General features: G+C 38.4%; 1 protein-coding gene across 1 annotated transcript in view; it reads right to left on the bottom strand.

The window, feature by feature from the left end:
• tex264a (testis expressed 264, ER-phagy receptor a) overlaps positions 1 to 25,160 on the bottom strand; it is a 79,365-nt gene that overhangs the window by 6,055 nt on the left and 48,150 nt on the right. Inside the window, exon 3 of the mRNA XM_067587417.1 lies at positions 6,113 to 6,284. Within this exon, the coding sequence (XP_067443518.1) occupies positions 6,113 to 6,284 (172 nt within the window). The remainder of the gene's footprint in view (positions 1 to 6,112; positions 6,285 to 25,160) is intronic.

The raw sequence follows: 25,160 nt of genomic DNA on the forward strand, positions 1-25,160 counted from the left end.
TGATGGAGATTTCCTCACCCACGTGATCTGCTTGCTAATGCTTTCAGACTAAATCTGATTCTAATTGGCCTTTGATCTATGATTCTCTGTGACCGAATAGCCATTCATTATCTCTAACTAATGTTATTCTTACAGTAGGTGTTTGTGCGTTAGCTATAGTGTGCTTGAATCCAGCACCAATGTGTTTTAATGCACACAGTTGTGATCAGAAACACAGTAATTACAGGAAAAGCAAACAATATGAAAATCTTACTGGGAGGTTGAGTGAAATTCTGTCCAATGATGAAAGTGCTGCATGCCACGTGAGTCAAAGATATAAACTAACTAAACTAAAATAAGAGACACAAATGAAGAGATATGACGCATTTGTTACTTAGCTTACCTAAAATAACAAATGGAAACAGGCATCGGGACTGATGTAAGAAGCACACCTCCCTACACAACAAATATTACTCAGTCACTGAGCTTTCTACAGTTGGTCTTCCAGAAGAGACTTCAAAGGTGAAAGAAAAGAATGCGTGAGCTAAATTCAGAAAAAAAGCCCTCATGTGAAATTAGGATTATATATTCATAACCTTTTGTTTTTCAACAATACCTGTTGAAGCTGTGATCAAGATGAAAGAATCATCTTCTGCCAAAATTTGCTCTCCAAAGAGCAAACAATTTTCTGCCGCAGACTTTAATTATGGGTAAAGTCTTTCTAAATTAAAATTTTATTATGGTATTTTTGCAGTATTTTTCTCTGCACTCCTATTTTTGTACAATACATTGATGCTTTATCATATTTCAGTATGATCTTAATATATCTTTTTTGTTTCTGCAAAGTAAAAATGAATGGATTCGATATAAAATGTGTTTCACAAATAAAATCTGACTTGAATATCCCACAGGATACTAAAACACTATTGTCCAAGCCATTTTCCTGCTGCTTTCACACTCCACATAAATCTCATCCACACATCAAAGTGTGTTTGTCCTAAATGTGTCATCAGGGACCAAAATACAATAAACAGGGAGTCTCCGAGCTCTGAGCTGAGGTCAGTCTTCCCTTTGCATTCATTAGAATCTCAACATCACTCAGCAATCTAATTATCACATCCGAGCAGATCTGATCCTGTCTGCAGTGCAGAAAATCATATATGGGAAGTCCATTTATGTTATTCATAATATCTATTTATGGGCTGAAAAACATCCTGTTGATTGGGTAGCAGGTCCAAACAAAACTACTGGGAACAGTCGTCAGTGGAACAGGCTCGGTGTGAATGTGATCTGACACAGCGGTATTGCTTTAGGATCAATATAGATTGGGTTTATGGCAGCGATTTATATTTCATTTGCATGTTTCAGTAAAAAGGACTTCTCCAGAGAGACTAGTTTTACAATATCAGGAATTTTATGGGAAATAATGGGTCTATTTAGGGTAATTGGGTGGACAGCCCCCAAGGAAGAGCCTCAACACGGTGGACAACTTTCACCTCCTCTACTACTGCAAGCAAACCCTGAAATTGGTACCCTGGTTGAAGCCAGCTGTGCCTCTGAAAGTCTTTTAGATAACAATTTGCCTAAATTAGTTGCTAAATTGGGCCCATTGGGATTATTAGCAGAGAATCAAGGTCTTGTTCTTCAAACTGTTTGAAAGAGAGAAGAGGATTTTTAAGGAGGTAATTACACACAGACAGGGCTGAGGCATGCTGAGAGTTAGAAGAATCAGAGTCTGAGTGGATGGCGAGGAAAAGCGTAACAGGAAACGTATAAACTCAGGTTAAAAAGTAATACAGTGGATGGATCGTCTTGTTTACAAATGAGGGCTGGGAGGAAGGAGCAGTTTAGGACACTCGTCATAAAAAATGCATATGTATTGTTGTGTTTAATGACTGATTCCTAATTTGGGAAGCTCGGGTGGAACACATATTTGTTGCTCCAATGTGCAAGATGTCAAAGTAAACACTGTAATATAAAATACAAGGAAAGAATATAATAAAATAAGCTTTAATTCTGCAATAGCCTTGATCTACTGTACAGTTGGTATGTTTAGATATCTATGAGTTCATGTTCATCTAACAATGTCTCGACCTTTTAGTTTAGTAGGATGCTCTGAACCACATTTAACACTCAACAACAACACCCACTTCTGATGGTAATACCTCCTACAATCATCAAACTTTTATTGTGTGTTATTGCCTAATTATGTTAGTTTTATGGTGATTAGAATCAAATAAACAAATAAAAGCACTTATACAATTACTAATTTACAATTTTTGCACGGTATATACCATAGCTGGGTCCAATAAGTCTCCTGTGATGAAGTGAATATTTATCATTAATATAAATGGTATAAAAATGAAGCCCACTGGCCTGTTTTACACTGATGTTGGTTTGTGTCCTCAAAAGATTAACAAGCTTCTCACTGCACAAACAGTGGTTGTGATCACCAGATTATCATAAAAGTGTTTTCACTTTGTTGGAGTGCTTACTGCTCTCAGTTTGCTGTGATGGTGGAAGCCGGACAAATGTTTGGGCACAGTAAGAGTTACAGTCAAGGTGGTCTAAAACATGGACAGTGGAGTTGAAGCATGAAAAGTCGAACGCAATCTCCCAGGTGCAGCCAGAGTAGGATTTCCACAGCTGACTTGTCAGACAAAGCTCAGCTTTACTGATTGATCGGTCTCTCATTAAGACAGCTTAGCTGTGTCTGGGATCGAGAACATAAACACACACACACCCTTAATTTCTGACAATGGCAGTCAGTGCCCCTGACCACCGGCACTGGCAAAAAGAGCTGGAGTTGGTCCCCAGGTACTACGCTATGGCTGCCCACAGCTCCTAGTGTATAGGATGGGTCAAATGCAGAAGACAAATTTCTTTTCAGTGTATGTGAGTGCTTAGAAATCTTAATACATTCATTCAGACTCAAACCTGCCTTTTTCTTGAGCAGAATGTCTTTTTTAGCTGAAAAAGATCTGATTTAAAGACATCTATTGAAACTTTTCCAAGCACCAACCAAGATTACTTTAATGTTCCAATTTTCACAAGTGGGAACTGCAAAAGCACAATACAAAGCTGAAGTGCCACTTCACTTCACAATAAAAATTCTGCTCCTCTTTTTTTAATGTGTATTTGTATAGGGACAAGTATGTAAGATGAACTCATGCCACATATCACAGCATTTATAGCCTAAGCTAGTTTGCAATGTCCGTCCCTTGCAGATGGGCTTTTTTAGAATACATAAAACTCATCAGTAAAATATATATGAAACTGCACTCAACAATATATATATATACGTTTGAGCACAAATCACAAAACTCAACAATACATATGCACACAATACAACACGAAACTCAACAACAAAGTCCATACAACGCAGCACAAAAATACAAACAATTCATAAAAAAACATACCATAAAAGTTTCATAAAACAACAAGCACCAGATCACTCATGACTACATGATTGATCACTCTTTAAAAGCTGTTTCAGTTTGTGTTTAAATGTTCCCAGTCATGATCCATTTTGAGTTCTGGGGGTAAAAAGTTCCACATGTTGATCCCCCAAACAGAAAAAGCCATCTGTCCAAGTGAGGATTAATGAAAGGGCACCTTATAATTCCCAGTGGAAGCACCTCGTGTTACTGAGCCTGAAGCCCTGAGAGGTACCACCATGTCACTGAGCACCCGAGGAGCCTGGTTATTTAGGCATTTATAGAAGAGTTTAAGGTTAGCAAATATAAAGAAATGATCAAATGATCAATGATCAAGAAATGATGTTGAATTTCTTAAGAACATGGCAGTGATGTGATCTTATTGGCTTCCTGTCCAAAATTTTAATTGCTCAATTATAAATCATCAAACAGGCTTGATTGTTGTAGATGCTGCTTGTGACCAAGAGGTGACACAATAACTTAAGAACTTAACTTAAGAAGAACTAAAGATCATGGAATGCACAAAACTATTTGCACCATGATATGGTAAACAATCTCTGATGAGTCTAAATGTATGTAAGTTTGCTTTTGCAGCCTTGCTCACCATGTTAACATGCTTCTCAAAATTTAGGTGGGAATCTAAAATAAGGCAGAGATATTTTACTTCTGAAACCTGTTCAATACATCGTCCATCAATCTTTAGTTTTAACTCATGAACTTCTGATGAGGACTGAGCCCTGGAAGAAAACTGCCACAGTTTACTTAATAATGAAACTCCATTTATGTTTCTACCAACACCAAACACACAACAGCTCTCATATGAACAATAAAGAGGTTCTGGGTGTTAAGTGTTTCAGAAGGAGCATACAAGACCGTCAGATACCTTTGAACAGCTCTTACAACATATGTGAAGTAGCCAATCGACTGCAACATGAAGGCCTAAAGTATGTTTAACTAACTACCTTCATTTTGGTGAGCTAATACAGTGCAAAAAAATAACTTTTAGTCAGTGCGGTAAACATGAATGTGACTTTTACCATTAGCTTTTTAATACTGCAGTAAATGTCTTAAAGGAATAGTACAATATTTTGGTAGATTAGCTTATTTTATTGACACTGTAAAGTTGCCAGGCAACCAGTGGAGACTCCAGGAAGGCTATATACCACAATGTGTTGTTTTTACATTTCTATTTCTGAGCTTTAGAGGTGGTGGTAGGTGTATTTTTTAACTTTGGAAACAGTCAGGCTATCTGTTTCCTTTGCTTCAAGTCTTTATGCTAAGCTACGCTAATTGTCTGCTCTAGCTCCATACTTAACGCAGAGCTATAAAGGTTATGAAGACTGAGGGCAGACTGGATGCTACAGTGACTCACAATCGCCTCTTGAGGTACAAAGTGGTATTACAAGACAGGGCAGGCTGGGGCTATTCTTACATATAGCACCTTTAACATTCTGAATCTCTCAAAGCAGTTACTGTTGACACTGTTTTCCCACATAATCAAGCGTATAAACATGTAGTCTCTGTAATATAGTGCTGATCAACTCATCTGAACAATATCCATCATGTTTGCTTGTACAGCAGCTTCACTTTGCTTAATTCTTTGTGGCAATGCACAAAATTGAGTCGAAAAAAGGTTTTTGTTTATTTAATTGACCATTCATTTATAGTTTTATATTTCAAACTACGTCAGATGGTAAGGAGTCAATTTGAAAACAGATTTGTGAGGGGAAAATGATGATTATATCATGATTAATAAACAAAAGAGAAAACAGCAAAATTGGAGACGTGTGTGCATGTGTGCTGAGGAAAGAAGACACAAATACAAAATGACTCGTGATTATAAAACATGCAAGATCAACTTAATTTTGTCTGAATTACCTTACTAAACGTTTTCTAGAACTGTAGGTCTTCCTTATTAACTTTCTCATTTGTTAGAAAGGCAAAGTAAATCAAAACTTTGTCTCCGTCTGGTGATGCTGCGAGTTGTGCTGTCAGAAGAACAGTCTTTAATCGTCTCAGGTAATGCCTCTCTACTTCAATGGCAACTCCAATCTAAACATGCTGAAACCCGTAAGATCACGTAGGACCCTCTTCCTGATACATCTTCTACCTTTAATATGTGTTTACAAAGGTATCACATGATCTAAGCTTATGGCAGACAGCACCTGATGTAAATCAGCCAACTACCACCCACTCTGTCCCATCAACCCGACATCATTTTCTTTTTCTAGTGATTTGTACAATGACAAAGTCGATACTGCCATGGACCTACAGGTTCAGCAAGTTTGAAAGAGTAATAGCAGCTGAGAGGACATTGCGCTTGAAGACACACACTTGGAGTGACAGAACAATTACAGAGTCTCATATATCACACGTCCTCCGTGATCAAGGGCAGGAGGAGTATCAGTGCAGTGTTGGACAAAATAAAAGTTACCACATTTTTCCCTTCTTTCTCCTGACACATGCTATAGTCTCATCAGAGCAGAAACCTGAATGTTTCTATCAGCACGCTTCATTAGAGTGCAATTAAAAGACAAAACAGAATACCAAAGAATTCAACTGTCATGTGATGATTCTGCTTTTTAAACTTATTGTGAGTTACCTTGACCAGGAGAGCTTTTTGTCTGACACTGTCAATGAATTCCTGACAGGGTACAGTACAAACGGCGTTTGGATAGGAATGAGTAAAAAATTACCTGTAATGTCGGTCCCTCTGTCCTCATCAGAGTCCTCTTCTTTCACATCTGTTTTGACCTCATCCTTCATCTCTGGAACAAAGAAGTCCGTCTGGCGAGACAGTGGAACCATATAGTTGATGACATCTGGACTATAGATCTCAATAGTTGGGAATGCACACAGCTTCCTCTCCTGTTAACATGAGAGAGAAAGTGGAAAGTTAGATGTACAGCATAACCTAAGGTATCACCAAAGAGTTGCTCTGTATGGCGGTGCACATAAAAAAACAGGGAACCCTCATGCACAAAATAACTTCAAAAACTTTGAAAAATGCCCTCTTATTACATCATGCTGGGAGTGGAAGGAGAAAGAGACAAGTATACCTCTAAGCTACGCGCAAGAACAAAACAGCCTGAACATTTAGGTAGAAATTCATGGCGGGTCTTGCTATTCTGCTTGATCCACTGCTGTATTTTCACACACTCAGGATTACAGACTTCTGTGGATTCATCTCCATGATCAATCCCAAACAGGCTGTTTTTACAGAAGACTTTTTCACTTGTTATAGTAGAAAGAGCACACATTACTAATAACATTAACAATGGCTCCAGACCCTGAAACTGAAGCAGCTACATGGAATTCAGCCATCATTCATTTTATTATTTACACCTGTGCTTTTCCTACTGTGACACGTCTGCCCTATAAAAGGCCTGTAGTCTTTTTCATTTAAAAAATGGCCACCACCACCACCATCTATATCCTGCTTGTAGGCCCACATGTTTCAGGGGAATCTGGCAAACGTAAGAAGACTAAACAGATTCACTCCGAATAAGACCCCAGCGTTTCCAGCATGGGAAATCTATCATATGTCAAACTGTATTGACACATTCAGTGAACTTTTTACATTTATTTGTAATTTACCTTATTTAATTGATTGGTACAGCTTCAAAACCATTCAGTTTAGATCCCTGCTCTCCACAGCTCTCACATCCAACTAAAAATTAGGACCAAAGAACCATGACACATCTATTGCTGTGCAGCAACAGATCTTTGACCAAATGCTGCTAAAACGTGGAATGAAAATATGGACAGCGTCAATAATTATGATGCACTTAGACAGGCAAAATATCTCAAGACAAGCAGAAAATATCAGATAAAGATCTGATCTGTAGTTTCAAAATGTCTTCACTTTGCTGACATAACACTATGTCTTTGACACATTAATATAAATATATATGCCCTCCCATGTGAGTCCATTAAACTTGCATTACCATCCACATCAATGTGTCTACATTTGCACTCTCCAGTGGTGTGTAGAAAGTGGAGGGTTTATAAATATTATACCATATTTTCTCTAAAGAGGACATTAGCCTTGCATAATTTCGCTTTATGCTTTTATATAGTTCTCAAGGAACTGTAGAGAAATGCGTTCTCTGATGGGCCATCAGAGTACAGCTAGAGGAGGCCCGGGTGAGCCGCACACACAGGTCTCAGCTATGATCGGTCGCAAAGTGACAGATGAATGTTTTAGTATGAGACACTGTGCTGGAATACTTGGCCAAAATGGCTTGACAACAGATTAAACTTAAACACTGCCAAGTCCATAAAAATCAAAATGATTAACAGTTTACACAACTCTTCCTCAATATCTTTACTACTCAAACATTTACAACCACATTGCCTTCAGCTTGTTTCCAACTTCTTGATTAACTTTTTTATTTGTTGATTAGTTCTGTGACTTCACAAAAACCTAAAAAGGGAAGAAAAAAAATCACATACAAAACATTCAAGACAATATTAAACCCACTTAAAAGAATAAAAACTACAATATTTTATCAAACTTGATAAATGGTTGAGCAGGTTTATGTCCCTTTTTTTTTAATGATATTGCTTCTATGGATCAAAAATGATTCCAAACTCTTAAACACATCATATGGATCACTCATTACCCTTTTTCTGTCACAATTGTAAACATGATAGCGTGCCTCTAGTGATCACAATGTCCATCTTTCGGTCAACCACTAAAATCTTTAAAATATCCCAACAACTATTGGACAGATGCCCATAAAAGTTGGTTCAGACATTCATGTCTGTGCTAGGATGAGTTGAACCACTTTGGTGATCCCTTAATTTTTCATCTAGTGCCATCAACAGTTCAAAATATACATTTTCCCACTACTTTGATTAATGACAAAATACCTGTAAACTTATGCCATTTCCATCATTCACAGCTGTACTTTGTGTTTAGTGCTGATTAGCACATGTTAGCATGCTAACACACAAAACTGAAGTGGTGGAAACGGCAAACATTATAACTGCTAAACATCAGCATGTGGTAAGTGCAGCCTCAAAGACACACAAGCTTAGCTCTGGACTTCAAGCCTTGTTAAGATCTCAACAAATATTTAATGTGGACACAGCTTGACATCAACATATCCCTCTTTCAACCAAAGTTATTCTTATTCTACAAACTTTGTTATTGAGAATAACAAATGTAATACCATCTCCACTATAAGAAAGGCTTCAAGTTAAATTCTTCTTTTTATCCTCTCATGGCTCTATTGCCAACCTTTTAAGAAGTCCCCACTGCTCTTTAACAGATACTCTACTCTCTCTATTCCTATTTGCTAAGTGAAAAGCCTGAAGGTTTCATTTCTATGAAGTTGCAACTGCATAAATCTCTTTTTTATATTGAATAGTACTTTTGTGTTACACTTTTCTTTGTCTGGGCTCTCTCTCTCCTGCCCCACGTGGACATGTAAACAAATAGATCACATCCTTTATACCGAACAATATAACTCCTTTTATTTGAATTTTTATGTTCACACTGGTCTGCCCCTCGCTGTGTGATCGTTCTCAGTAAGTCGTAAATCTCTACTCTCTAAATTTAAGTGAATGTACCGACTTGCAATGTTGCCATGGTTGTGCAACAAAAAAGCCTATTTTGGGCTATTCGGAGAGGGCAAGAAGCATGTTGGATGCTCTTACAGCAGTCACCTGACTCATTTTCCTCTGGGTCAGGGTGATCTGAGCTGATTGATTGGTTTTAATCTAATCTTCTGCAGAATAAGACTGTAGGAGCTGGTATGAATCACCTGGCTGCTACACACATGGGCTCCAGCCCCGGGGCTGCGTATGCAAATGAGCACCCATCTCCTTGAACCTTCTTCGATAATGAGCAGGGAAATTGAGACAAAGACAGTTCACTATACTGTCGGCATGAGTGCACACACACACATGTCTCCAAGGGATACTGTCACAGATAAGAGAAAGAAAACAATGTGAGGAAGATGCGTACCAATATATAGGTGCATTACTGACAATAACATTTACCTTGTTGAAGCAGTAACTTGTTATATGACATCAGGTGATTTTACTGATTAACACACCATTAGCCAGAGAGGAGGAACTCTTCATGAAATGGCCTCCTATTATCTTTGCTAGAAATGAAAACCTGCAGATTCTCAGCACTCCATGAAAATATAAAACCTTGCCAACTGTATGTGTGGATTTTTTGCCTTCAGCACAGGGAATGAGAAAGAAAGGATATTTCTATACAAACGCAAAATATGTTGTCAAAGATATTCATTGCTGACATCACTTTGGCTTTTGGAGTTAAGCAGTAAATCATTTTGGATCACTGGATTATGTATAATTCTCATACATAATGTATGAGTAAATTACTCTTAGAGTGTTACACTCACTTCACCTTCACAGTGTTTAAAAAAGATATCTATCAAGCATTAGACTTGATGACAGATGTCAAGTCTAATGTCTTAATCAGCAGGTAACTGGTAATTTTACATGTAGTGGAGTAAAAAGTACTTTTCTACCTAAAAATTGTGCTTCAAGTAAATTAACTGTTGAATTCGTCCACTGGGCATATCTACTCTATTACCTAATTTCATCTTTTTCTCACTATTATCAAATTTTTTTTTATTATCAGAGATATTTTAGCTGAATCCCATACAACGTGCACACGCAGTCCAACTGTGATTTGTGGCAAGAGCTGTTAAGGTATTTTGAAAAATCAAGTGGAGTTTTAAAAACTGTCATTCACACCTTCCAACCCAACTTTCTCCAAACTGAGGCGTTAATTAAATGTGTCCCTCCCCGCAGGTGTTTTCCAATGTTTAATCTGTGATTAAAATATTCATTTCAGTTCCCAGCTTTCTGTTGATATCCAGAGTGTCGCCCTTTGATGTATTTCAAAGAATTCAGTGACTCCACGTGTGAATATTAGCTTCTTTCTTATCACTCCCTTGATGGTTGACATAAGGAATTGCTCAAAACTAGATGCTAATTTATACATCCTTGACCTACCTGCATTTCAGGTTTGTAAACAGTGTCACTGTTGCAAGAATGAAAAGAAACCTGTGCATCTAAATTGCTGTACGACCTGTTCAAATCATCTTAAAACTTTAATTAAGAACTTTGCCTTCTTTCTGTGTCAGCCGATCATTTCAGCTGACATAATCCACAGCTGTCGGCTATAAATGAGAAGTCTGCTTTTGTTTACTTCTGTGCAAAATCGAAGACCCATTAAAAGAAAAAAAAAACAAAACATACTTTCTGGTGCTGTGAGACACCAGAAAGACTGACAGCCACAGCAACAGAAACTTAGCGAACTGTCAATTCATAAGAAATGATCTATAGAAACAAAGTTTTTTATTACTGGTCATATGCTGCTCTAAATTTCCATAAAATAGGCCTTAAACTTTGCTCGTTCCATATCTAATACAAATGAGTCTGAACTCTATTATTTTCCTTAACCACTTAATAATTGTTGTTATCTCCCACTAACATCTATTATTAACCAATGATAAGCAGTTCAAAGCAGGTCTCATCTCTGGACATACATTTCCACTCTAACTAGGGAAATGAATAAAGAAATAGGAGACAGATTAACTGTCCTGTCATAATCAAAACTCGCTCCTGGCGTGAATGTTTTAATTATACGACAAGCAAGATGTTCTATTTTCTCCCAGTGCCCTTTTCTGGTCCCAGCCTCCATGTCTGCAGCCTGATTGGGTGCAATCTATTTCCCTATAGCCTATCATGGGAGTCAACATGCATCCACTTAACCTGCGTCTGTGTCTGGGAGCTGCTGGGATTGAAATGTGTTCTCCTGCCGGATACAGAGGCAGATGAGAATGAACCATCTAAAAACAGGTCAGTCGTTCCTCCCTGTCGCCTCGGAGCAGACTCAACATTTATGATCATCACAGTCACACTTACACTCTCAAGACTGATCCATCATCCTGGGCAAAGAACCAGAAAGTGAGCAACCAATTGATGACAGCACCACTAAAAACTAATGCATTCTACAGACCATTACCTTTTCCTAACCTTCATAATGGTTTGACAAAATGGCTCACTTTCAGTCCTCCGTGTTATGTAACCTCACTCTTAATAATTAATTTACTTGCAGCACTTATGTGCTTTGTCTATTAATCACGCAACATTTGAATTTATTTTGTGAATGAGAATAAGTGATGCATTACTATACAACTTTCCTTGTTCGCCTTCATTTTGAAGAGAATATTCCCAAAGCTAATGTGTTTGTGACAGTTTCAAGTATTCAGAATATACAAAAGGTGCAAACTATTTCTGAAATTATGTGCAATTCTTGTGTCATTTCAACCAAACACTACTCCAGCTGGCTTCACGACTGCTTGTGGTTACAGCTTCTCAAGGTGGGAAAGCATCCTAGTTACAGAAATCAGACAGCGTAAAGTTTGGTTGGAATGACAAATTGAAGACTTTTGTGCCTTGATGGTAAAACTATGACTGTAAGCATCATTTAAAATAACATATATGTCTTTAGTATTCTTTAGGGTCATGCTACATTACAAAATGGGACAACAGAAAGTTGTCAGCAGTCAGAAATGTTGTACTGTTTATACTGAGATATCTTTTCATTTAATTTTGCTGGTTGTGTAATTAGGTCATTGTGTGGGATGTTGCACATCAATGAGCAGATCTGCTTTACGGGAACATTGGATTTACAGGAATTGTGCATCAATGTGAAGAAATGCCTTGGGTTTTTTCAGATATTTACTTCCATGGATTAGCAATAAATAGACACTTCTTATTTATTTTATCTATAAAGGGTTTTTCATTTAATTTTCAAGAAAAGTCTTTTTTTAGTTGATCAACAGAATATTAATCGCTAACTGTTTTGGTAATTGATTAATCGTTTTGAGTATTTTTTTAAGAAAAAAATCCCACAATTCTCATGTTTCAGTTTCTTAAAAGTGAATATTTTCTGGTTTCTTTAGTCTTCTATGGTAGTAAACTAAATATCTTTGGGTTGTGGACTATTTGTTGGGACAAAACACAACATTTTAGATTGCATCTTGGGATTTGGGAAACAGTAACTGACATTTTCTTGACAAAACAAATCAACTAATCAAAAAAATAAACAGAAAAAAATTGTTAGTTGCAGCCCTAAAGCACTGTTTAGCATAGTTTCTCAAACTAATACAAAAATAATAATACAAACTAATATACTGTACTAATCTCACACAGTGAAAGTGTGTATGAGGAGTGGAGGCCTCAAAGATATGGAAAGTTGTTTAATTTCCTCTCTACTAAAATAAAAATACAGTAGCCTACCCCTGAAAACCTTTTCAACAATATGTGGTTCAAGATGATTTGGACTATTAAACCATTAAGCACTTCTTTTGCAATAATATCCATTACTTTGCCTTTCTAATATTGCTTTGTGACTGATCAGAAAAATCAGGTTTCCTTGTCTTTGGGTTAATTATAATATCTATATTGATGCCTATATAAGAAACAAATAATAGCCTTCCCCTAGAAAGGTTGGGCTGGAGTTGAAAAATACTGGATATAAAAAACAGTATAGTGGTTACAGAATGACAGAGAGAGTATGTAAGAAAGAGGTGTGAGCATAATCAAGCAAGAAAATAGGCAGAAGAGTGCCATTTGAGAGACCATCAATTAATTGATTGAAAAGCTCATGTTCATACTTTAGCCCTGCTGAAGTGCCTTTGACTCTTGCAGACTCTATTCTGCAGTTGACCTTTTATCTTCTTTGTAAGACAAAAGCAGTAACTTCCTACTAAATCAATAAAATTATCACATTTTTATTATTATTGCTCACCAAGCAGCCTCCCAGGAATAGTATATTTGCAATTAAAACAATCAAGATGAGATTCATAATCTTCATGAGTCTTCTCAGGTGACAGCTAGAATCCCAACTGCATTTCAAATATCAGACTAAGTGAAACCAGACTACTTTGCTTTAGAGAAAGAAAAGGACCACAAAAGGAAGCAATTTGAAGGAAGAGAAATAGTGCTGCTAAAGGCTACCTTATTTAATTGGGAAGTTCCTTTAAATGGTGATGTAACTGGATGATGGGGTAAATCAGGAATGATAAGGATAGTTGTCTGGAAAAAAAAGACATAATGTGTTTGTCTGTGTGCGTGTGTGTGTCTGTGTGTGTCTGTGTGGAGGGCGGGCAGAGGGACACAGAAACAGACAGATATAGGGGAGGGTCTCATGGGGCTTTGTAGTGTTTTTGACCTCTCTGGCAGCTGCTCTCTGTGAGTACACAGCATCCCTCCTCCAATAGAAATACCAATAAGAGGAAAGTAAACATAGATAACAACACCCCTGGAGCTTGATTTACTGCATCACTTAACTCTGAAATATAAACATGGCCACAACATAACTGGGCCATAAGTATAGCAGGAGAGCCCGATGCCTGACGCAGCACTGTACATGACATTTCAGCCTTTTACATCTGAAATGTATTCTTCCACTCAGGTCTGATGAATAACCCCGACACAAACAATCTCCCACTTCCAGATGTGTCTTGAAAGACATGACATCAAGAAGCCAGTTTCAAAGATCTGTGAGTTAGGTTCACTGTCCTTTTCATGTGTCATGTGTCATCTCAGTGTTTGTGTTCAGCTCAATGGCTGTCCTGGCTGCTGGTCAGAAATTAGAGATGGGAGATATTGGAGAATCTCACACTCAAGGGGCCAGCAAAGAGTCAAGAAGCAAACCACAGCGAATATCAAGAGGTCTGACTGGAGATTGACCCAGACAGAGAGAACATTTTTACTTCACTCTGTTCTACGTGTTTTCAGAGGTGCCATGTTTTATGAGGGGTGGATTTGCTACTGGCAATATAGCCTGGATCCTTCTTTCCAAGTCCATAAGGTTACTCAGTGGTGTATTTATAGCCATGCTAGCAGCATGGCTCCAAGGATGGTGATATGGGTCTGTCAGTGGGTCCACCACTTTGGTCCAGACTGAAATATTTCGCCATGATATTTTGTATAGACATTAATGGTTGCCAGAGGATGAATCCTAATGATTATGATTATCCCCTGAATTTTCCTCTAGCGCCATCATGAGGTTGACATTTATAGTTTTGAGTTAAATGTCTCAACAAATATTGGATTTGGTATGCACATTCCCCCTTAGGGTGAACTGTAATAACTTTTATGACCCTCTGACTTCTAATCTTGCTCCACCATCACATCAAAAGTTCTATTTGTCCAATACTTTGGTTTATGACCAAATATCTGCAAATCTAACATTCTCATCAGCCTCAGATGTACTTTGTGTCTTAGCATTGCTACTGTGAGCACATTACAGTAGCATGCTGATGTTGCACCCTCAAACAAACAGGACCCCGTCTTCTGTTTGGAAACTTCATTTTCCCAGGCGCTGCAGCTGTTTCAGTGTTTGCTAGCATGGCTGTAGACTCTTAGTCTTAGTCCAAATGCTGATGTAAAGTGGCATCACACTAAGATATTTCCAGGAACAACTGAGTAACAGTTTATTTTACCAGTCTGTTATTTCTTAATGATTTCCTATATTTCCTGGAAAAAAAATATTGAATGTGATACTAATAATAGGTAAATACTTTAAATACAATGATCCATTGTTACTTTCAATCAATTAATTCAAATTAATTGCTAGTGTAACCCAAAGAGTCTTATGTCAGTAAAGGGCAGGTCGGCAAATTATGCAAAAATGCAATATTTATCTACGAGCAAGCATACAACTCAACATATACAGCAAAAGAATAAAGTTTCCAATAATAAATGAGTAATAAATGAATATTGACTTTGGTTTAAATGGAGCCATTCTTTTTGTCTCATTTTCCCTATAATTAGTACCAAATTACCTATTTTTTTTCCAGGAAATTTTCTAGTAAACTATTAAGAAATAAAATAAAGTGTTACCCAACTATAGTGGAATTTAATTACAGAAACATTTTCAATGATGATCATCAGATTTTGGCGTCATTCTTTCAGAATTGAAGACACTGTTTTTCACTATTGTTCAACAACCACACTTGCAGGAATCCATCGCAGAAGGAAAAGAAATACCAGCAAGAGAGTAAGCCCAAAATTCAATAAAATTTCAAATGAGTATCACCTTCTCCCGAAACTGCAACACAGTGTTTAGAAAAAAAGCCAACGCTTATTTGTTTCAACTAGAAACTCTCACTGTCCTGCCATTATTTCCTCTCTTGTTAGGTTCATTACTCTCTCAGCTGGATACAGTACGTCCTCTGAGGTTCTCTAGGAGACGTTATAAAGTATTCTAGGAAATTCAGGAAATCATTAACTTAAGTAGAATTGGACAAAGCAGGCTGAAGGACAGTGTATGCCGACAAAAAGGCAAGTTGCACGGTTCATTACAACCCCTGGAGTGCTGTGAACATCATCAATGAAGGATTTAGTATATCAGAGAATGAGAGGATCTGAAGCTGCGTTTTAATTTTAAGACAAGGAGGCAGGATGGGACTGTGATTAGAGACCCTGACTGAAATCCAGAAGGTCATTTGATCCTCACAATGTCCATCAATAGTTGTGAGCAAGGCACTGAATCACTGCTACCTATTTTACTGTAAGTCATTCGCAACAAGAGCAACAACTAGTGAAAATGCATGACCTCAACACACATTTCTCCTTACTTTCCACTAAAGCTTGTCCTTTCATCAATCTCTCACTTGTCACTGTCTAAAGCAAAGTCAGCAGAGCCTGTGTTTACTCTTCATCTATCTCTAGGTCAAGGGTCACAAATTGATCAGAGCAACTGCAAAAAGGTATTCCCATAACTGAGATTTCAAAATGCTTGGAGACATGAACAAGAACAACAATTCCTGTATCTCAGTAACTTGTTGTGATTCCACACAACTCAGGAAACAGGAGCTGCAGGGCAACTATCTACTTCCAGTTTATTGTGAAAACATAGACAAAGCCATGGTCCATTGGTCTGGAGTACTGCTCCGTAGTTAACACTGACTAACCTGATGCTACATGGCCAAAAGGTAACCAATGACTTAGTGTAGCTTCCATATGTGAGTGGCCACAAGGGAAGCCTATAAATGACTGTCCCACACATGACTGAACACAATTTGTGACTGGTAGCCCATGATGGCACATTGCAGAGCGGTGGGAAAAATACATCCTGACTTTTTGCTGTAAAACAGCTTTACAACTCCATTTTATGCCTTGCATTTCTGAGATGATTTTTGTTTTAATGGAATAGTTGGTGTATTTATATATTCTAACAAATAAACATCATGCTGCATCACGACACTGGATAGCCAGTGTTGGCACAGTTGCTGCACAAAGGGCTTGTCGGATCATTGAACAGTGTCTGAAACCCATTGCACCCACACCTTTCTGTCCTGCAGTGTTATTAACATTCCTAAACCAACAATCCGACAATCACACCCACTTCACGTGGGGATTGGGCAGGTGTGTGGAGGTGAGAAAGTAAGCAGGATTTAAACGTCTCTCTCAAAGCTCTTCTTTCATTATCATTCATCAGCTACTTTCATCACTTTTTGTGTGTGCAACTGAGAGTAACACCATGAATGCCTTTGAGGAGAAACTGTCTGAAAGTGTGTGTCGTTATCTCCACTTGTTTTATTCATCATGTCTCACCCCCTCTCTATGACGGCAGGCTTTTTCGCCCTTCGGGTGTCACCAGTTGGAAAAGCTATAAACACTTTTGCCTTTAGATGTATTTGGACAACACTTTATTTAGTTACGGTATCAGACAGAAGCAGTAAACATCAGGTTTTAGTGAAAGTCATTTGGAATAAAAAAAAGAGTTTTTTTCAGACCAGAGCCATCATTTGTCAAACAGAGAGACATCTATCATACAGTAGAAGAGGCAGGGACACCAATTTCTACCCTAACAATAGCTTCAACTGACCGTAATTCAGAGCAGCCATTGTTTTGAGTTAAGAGTTTGGCCATGGTCACAGACATGAGGCTGCTTCTGTATTCTTCAATGTCATTCCTAGGAAATCATTATGTGAAATAGAAATTCATAATGCAGTTTGAGGGAAAGTAGGCACACCCAAAAATGTAATTACAACACTTCACAATTGAATTGAATTGAGCATCACAGGTTGATAATACCTAAAAAAAAAAACTATCCCCCGAGTGGATTTCTCCATTAAACATCCCTGACTATCATTTTAAGAAAACTACTGATCTTAAAATGGAAAAAGCTGTTGTCTTCCCAGCAGTAAGAATCAGTGACAGCGCACCTTCCTCTCAGGGGAGAGACATGAGATATGGCGGAGGAGTGGTGGTGAATAATGAAAGGAAGACAGAACCTTCATTCAGCCCTGCATTCACATTGACAGCTTACAACTAGCATGGACCCCACGGCAAGATGGAGAAAGACCCTGGCCCTTAGCTATGGGTGTAAGCCACTTCATCACAGTGGGTTATGTACAGAACACACACTCACACACCCATCTGTACGCACAAGGACACACACAAACATATGGACGCACACACGCATCTATTTATAGGTGGATGATTTCTCACCTCAGTCCCCAGGCACACAAAAAGGAAAATTAATACAAAAGCTGGGTGATTCATGGTGACAATTGGTGACAGTCCCCTGAGTTCTCTCTCTCCCCTGGTCTATTTACTCCCACTGAACCATTACAGCCACATAGTCCACCCTCCTCACACCCACCATAACCTCTTCTTCCCCTTCATATCTGTGGAAAGAGACAAAAACTCTACTTCACACCTCTGCAGAGGTGTCCAATTCAGACTGTCCCTTATGGTCACACTTCACCGGAACACAGTATTTTCATTCTGCCTGCAATGGGGTTATTTTCTGCATCCGTCTCAGCAAGCCCAGACCTCCTCCATCCCCTTCCTGCTTCCATGCCCTGGTGGGAGTGTGCAAAGATGGCTTTGGGTGGAAGCAGCAGGGATCTGAGGACTGAAAATGGCATTGCTATATTGGCCATGGTGCTGGAGGAGCGGAAGGCAAGGCGATGGGTTTGTTGCAACCTCTCCATGCACCCGTGCAATCAATAAGCAGAAACACTTGATGAGCTACAAGTATAGTGACTCTGTCAGCAGCTGCTGTGGTCTCCAGAGGTCCCCCACAATTGATCTGGTGAGCTGGCAAGAGGTGAGAAGCAATAAGAGCAGCTAGTCTCCCAACTGTGGATTATAAACCTCCCCACACACACTTCCTTTTGCTTCATGGGAGCTTTTGGACATGCAGGGGGGGGGTGGGGGGGGGGGGGGGGGAGCATGCCTATTAACTGTGAAACTTTGAAATACTACTGTGAATGCCCTGTTTCACTACATTACATATGCTTCACAAATCATTGCTGAGGAAGTAATACTTTCATCATGCATGGACTCCAGTACTACTTCAACTGTATATGCACAAGAGAAACCAGGCTATTGGAAGAAATCAGGTTTAGGCATATTTTATATTGCAGGAGGAGAACATGTTCTGTACTGTGTTGTGTGCTGTGTACATGTATCTAACTAATTAATTAATTGTCTTAATTTCAATAGTCTAATATTCAGCTGTGGAAACTGACTTATTTAGCCTTATTTACTTCCTTCAGTTTCAATTTTAGTTTAGTTCAGTCTTTGTTACGCATATGTGCATTTTTAAAGTTACAGTCTTGGTTGGTTACCTTGCTGAGGAGTTGGAGGTGTGCAGCTTGGTCGTCTGCAACTGTCTTTATCTAACAACTCACTATGGCTGCTCCCTCTTGTTTCATTACTCCCTGCAGTATTTAAAACTGATCCGCTGTTTACAAAATGCCAAAAATGAACATGGGTTGTTTTGTAGGCACTGTGGAAATACTTTCACCACCTTGTTTTTCGCCAGTTGAATGCTTTTAATGTGGACCAGCAGCAGTAGGGAAGTTGGTTTGCATTAGCAGTAACTTAAAACAGCTCTGATACGTTGTTTGGAGAGTGAACAATGTGGCTGATATCAATGACTACAAACAGTAACACTGGATTACATACAAGCACTGATTCCTGTGAATCCCTTGTGAATGTGAAGACTATTAGATTCCAGCGGGAAAATGGCAGACTCCGACACTTAAAATGAAAACTACAATATAAAGAGGTAACTACAAAATGTAAATACATTGAATGGCTAAAACATGCCGACCATAAATAGTATCAAAAACGGGGTGTGATGTTGTTAAAAGGATTATAACTTTATTGTAGCATCTGAGTTCCAGCTAAGAATATAGTAGAAGAAAACATGTTTCTCCGGAAGACATCTGGCTGTGTTAACCAGATCTCTCTTGATCCCTTACCCAATTTGAGGAGACCTAGGTTCTCTCTTACATGATGTTTAAGAAATGCAGAAAGACAACAATAACCAGTTTACATGAGTGCACATAAACATACTGATCTAGATGCTGATTTCCTCCAGAGCTCTTAAGCAGCCTTTGAGGAGGAAACTTAATATGTCTTTAAGGCCTTAAGGAAATACTCACTAAAAAAGCAAACATAAGCTGTACAGTAGCTGTGAGATTTACCACTGAAAACTGATTCAACAGAAAGCACGAAGCCATTAAGAAAACCATTGCAGAGGTTTGCAGTCAATTAGTCATGGCCATTAAAGCTTTAAAATTCAGTGAACCATTGCAGGGAGAGGAGGATATGGAAATACATCGATATGAATAGTGATTAATTTTAAACAGGCAGGCAGATTCCCTCCTCTAATTGAGATCTTAATCTGAGAGTCTAATGTTAGAGATATTCACATCTCTATTGTAATGAGATACAATTAGGAGGAGGAGATGTGGACAGAGGCTGTGAGATGGAGAGAGACCGGACGATCTATTATTTTCTCCTGCAGGCCTCTCATGTGTCGAGGACCTTAAATATATGCCACATAATAAGCCTCTACACACTGCTGCAGTCTCTTTGCACTTGCAAACCTGGAGGCATTTAGTGGGGCTGAGAAATTATTAGTGAATCATTTCTGACCTGTCGTGAAGAGGGCTTAATTCTACAGAAGTGGCATTTTATTTCAGCAGTATAATGAAGCTCCACAAAAAAAAAAAAAAACAGAATTTTGGGCAGATCATTAGACTTGTGTCTATGTCCCTGTGGCATCCTTATATAGACATGAGCAGCCAATCAATTTTAATACGTGCATCTTGTCCAGACATAATTAAAAGTTAGGACAGGCAGCAGCAGACGTAAAGTACTGTGTCCAAAGAGGAGAAAACGGTGTGATTATTGTAGCAGCGATGTGATTAATGTAGCAGTAATGAGCTCTATCTACTGTTTTGGCCGAAAAAATCAAATGATAGACGTTACAACAAAGAACTGTGAGTTAAAGAAAGGACCTGCACACAATAGAGAAGACTTAATGGGTGATGAAAAAAGTTTGTTTCAATATTTAATTGGCGCCATTAGCAGCACCATTACATCAGATGGAAAATTCTAGACATTGTGTGCATCATTTTATGCCCACAAACATTTCTCCATGATATAGCCTGACATATTTGGCATCTTTGGTAACCTTGAGCATAATTTTTTTTTAAAAGTTCTTTGGGTTTGAAGACCCACAGAGCACGCTTTTCCAAAAGCCGTGCCACACAGACTGCTAACTGGTAGAACTAATTGTCACAAGTCTCAGCTCTTTTTCTGGGAGTAAAATCCCTGTCTCCCTGTTTTTTCGATTCCTCCTCTCCACTCCTGAGCCAGGCACACAGATGATTGAAAAGCTCCAGTGCAGAACACTAAGACCTCAAAATCCTCCTTGTGTCTTACAGCTCCACATGGCATCTCCTAAACTAGAGAGCCCATAGAGCTGATTTAAGGACTGGATATTGGAACTAAATCTTAAGCATTTCATAAGCTGTGCCAGGTCATGTTGATCATCAAATGGATCCACGCAGCCTTTGAATGTTTGTAATGTGGGTTGAAATAGAAGAGCCTCACAGTACTGATAATGAGACGTCATGTAGAAGAAATATACAACCCCTTTTTGGCTAAAAATCATGTGTCTGTGAAGAACATGGTGGGAAGGAACACAAGGATGAAGTCTGAATGCCAAGCTACAAATTTTTTCTGATAATGTTCCTTTACTATACACGCCTGTCTCAAATCTGAATATGAGCCAATGTGACACCCATCACAACACATAGTCCTCAAAGCAAAAGAAATGCCAATATCTACTTAGGGCACAGCACAGTGGCTAATATGAGTTTAATTCTGTTTGAGTCTTTCAATTAACCCCAATAATCTGCACATACAGCCAATGCAGATCAGTGATCAAGAAAGCAAACAAACTTCACTTCCATGGCTACAATCACTGTGAGTAGAACACAGAGAAGAGAACAGGAAACTGGAACTAATCTTTCGACTAATAGCATGTTTTACAGAGGTACCAGAGATAACAATTTGTTTTAGCTCAACGCCCACATCCCCAAAGACCAGGGAAAAACACCGGGAGGGATGATCTGGTGTCAGCTACAAGACAGAGGCTGTTGGGTCTGGGTTAACGTCACTATAGCCCTGCTGCTGTCCACAGGGCAAGAGCCACGTTTAAACCACAGGCCACCCTCTATTAGAGCTCTGTCAGCATGGCACAACGGCAGCCTAATGGTTACAATTAACAACCCCTTCTGCTGACAGAGCTCCTATTTGAAAGCCCCCTCTGTGCTCCTCTCAGCCTGATCCTGCCCTAATGACTGTGTTTTATGGGTGCAGTGAAAGAGAGACCCGAATCAAAATGATGGAGCATGAATGTGACGAATAGAGGATGATCAAATTTGTAGAGAAAAGATAAAATCAACTAAAAATGAGACAGGAGTTGAAGACAAATCTAACAGTGAATATAGCTTTGAGAAAATAACAGAGAATGCGACTGATGGGTTTAGACAAGCAGTAGTATGCAGTAATATGATTTACAGTAGGTATTGCAAGAGTGAATAAATGCACTATTACATTACAAGAAAATATGGAGGCAAAAACACTGCAAACCAATTCAGTTTCGGAGGTTTCTTGCAATGATAAACTCAAACTCTAGCTACGTAAAAAAAGACATTTGTTTACAGTAAAAAAACTATTTCAGCATAAGTTGTATTTGATTGCCTATTTTTACTTCTACTGTAGCTGAACAATAGTCAGACACAAATAGCACAAAAAGTTTACCTTTTTCCACAGATTTGAAAACTTATATTTGCTGTTGTTTGACCCCCAGAGAACAGCGACTCCCACAGTAGTTGAGAAAAAATGCAAGAAACTCCAGCTTTATGTTGTGTGATCCAATCTCTTTGGACGCATATCTCGCTCCAATTCTCTTGCTCAATCAAAACACAGTCTGTGAAAAGGTACACAGATGTACACAGATGACTTGGAGGCAAATTTATTTAGGCTTTTTAACTTCTTACAAAAAATAAACCGCACTTCTTTTGATAATCAGTTTTCTATACATGATCATTTTTAGTAGTTTTAATGTTTCCACCTAAATGATCAGTGCTTCCCCTTTAATGCTACTGTTTGAGTTATTTAGTAATTCAGAATAACGTTTGCATGGATATTGGTAATCAGGGGCAGACAGGCCATCTGGAGAAGTGGGAGTTTTCCTGGTAGACCAGTTGACCAGTGGACTGGTGATGAGTCTAGCAACACTAATATAAAATCAGGGGTAAAAAAATGTCTCATGTTGTTTTATCCTTCATTAGGCTGACCGGCTGTCTCTGTACAGATGTGAGTCTGGCAGCATTTAAATTCATATCTCGTGAGTCCATCTTTCTTCAATCTGCAAACTTCAACTTGGTACATTCTGCTACTCAAACACCCAGCTGACAATGATTTTGCTGCAGTAATTGGCTACTAAAATAATTAGTCATTAATTTGTGTTGTTAGTTACACGAACAAATAAACAATATTCCGCTTTCAGGTGCCAGTTGGAATTTCAATGTAATAACATGTAAACAAGGGGTTAAAAATGATTACTAACATGCAATGGCACTGTCAAATTTAGTGATGTGTACAATAGCAAGAAAGTTCTGTTCATGTATGTAACTTCCTGTAGTAAAAAAGTGAATCTCTTTTAAACATGTACAGCTGAAAAACATGTTTGTTGTGGTTTCTGGACCTTCAGTGTTAGTGGTGATTTAAGCAGGTCTAAGTTTTCTTCATTTAATTCTCTCTTTGATTCATGGACATGTAGGGTGAAAACTATAACAGCAAGGTTTGTGATGACAATGAGTTTTTGTGATATATGAGCTGAATTTAGCAATGCAAACTCTCTCGCTCAGCTCATTTAACTAACTGCGGATAAGTTAATAACCTGCCAAATCACAATCTGAAGCGCACCAATGAGACAATGATACATCTGAGATTTGCTCAAAACTCCATTATCAAGTCAGTGTTTTGTGGGTCAAGAACAATGACTAACCTGATTGTAATGACCACGACAAAAAATCTTGACCTTATAAATCCTTTTTTTTCCCTGAGCTCTTTACTCCATTTTGGCTTAAAAGTTGAGCTTCAGAGGTCAATCTTGAACTTGGAAACGGCAATTTGACAAAACGGTCTCACCTCAAGGTCCATTCAATAGCTCTTCATCATATTACATGATCATGATCATCATCAGATTCTTGATGAAGATGAGGTGATGAACGAAAGCTCCTGAACAGCTAATAAATGGACCTTGGGGTGAGATTGTTTCTTAGCCTTTTAAAATATTTTACTTTGCAAGTATTGAGCTCAGTATGAATACCAGTTAACAGCAGTTAATCATTTGATATGATCTGTATGATGTATTTTGTAACTTCTTGTATCGACATTTCATCTCATATTTTAGTTTATTTGTCAGAGACAATACCCATGGATCAAAAGCAACAAAAAAATGAATGCACTGGAGTTAGCCTATAAGGCTCATTTTAATCTGTCTGTGCCCAGGGATGTAACATATTTAATAATCTGTTACATTTCACTTAAAATATAAAAACAAGACGCTGATTACAAGGAACCTCCCTCACTTTTGTCATCATTACTCTAATCTACTCATACTTCTCCCACTTTCCAAACTCTTTTCTATAAAGAGCATATCAGAGGGCACTTAAATTTGACCAACCTGCCTTCCTAAAACCCATTCAATTTGGCCACACCTCACTGAGTCTAAATTACTATTTAAATAGCTAAGAAAATCCCCATCAGAAAAGCCCCTGTGTTAGAGCAAACCACCTCTATTAGCATGCCCATTTCACTGCTTCCTATCACTATTATTGTCCATCAGTCCAAAGTGTCTCTCCGACTACAGTTACTCCATCTCTGATAGGTGCTCATTATAGGCTGTCCCTGGAGGTAAAACTTTAACTTCTTACACCGCTCCACTGTCTGTCACTCACAGAGCTTTTTCCTTTTAGTTACCTGCTGACTTTTATGACAGTAAAGCTTCACATCAAAGATATTGCTTTGTACTCTGCTAGGCTTTAATGGATTTCCTCACAGTTCCTTTACAGTTTTTTTTTAAATTATATATGGACGTTTGTCCTTTGAGTGCAGCGCTGCTCCATTTGATATGGCAAATATTTTCATTTTGGGGCTTTTCATGTTTCACATTCGCAACTTGTCAACAAATCATTCATTGGATTGTAGGGTCCCTCAGGAAACAAGAGAGGTCTACATCAGCAGCAAAGTTGCTTTCAGTCAAGACCAAGCACCAGCTGCCCTGAGGGAGCCATGTAAACCTGCTTGGGTCAAAACTTAAGGTACTATCAGTCCTGCATTAGACATACATTA

Source organism: Thunnus thynnus, chromosome 4, assembly GCF_963924715.1.
Source record: "Thunnus thynnus chromosome 4, fThuThy2.1, whole genome shotgun sequence".
Classification (NCBI taxonomy): Eukaryota; Metazoa; Chordata; class Actinopteri; order Scombriformes; family Scombridae; genus Thunnus; species Thunnus thynnus.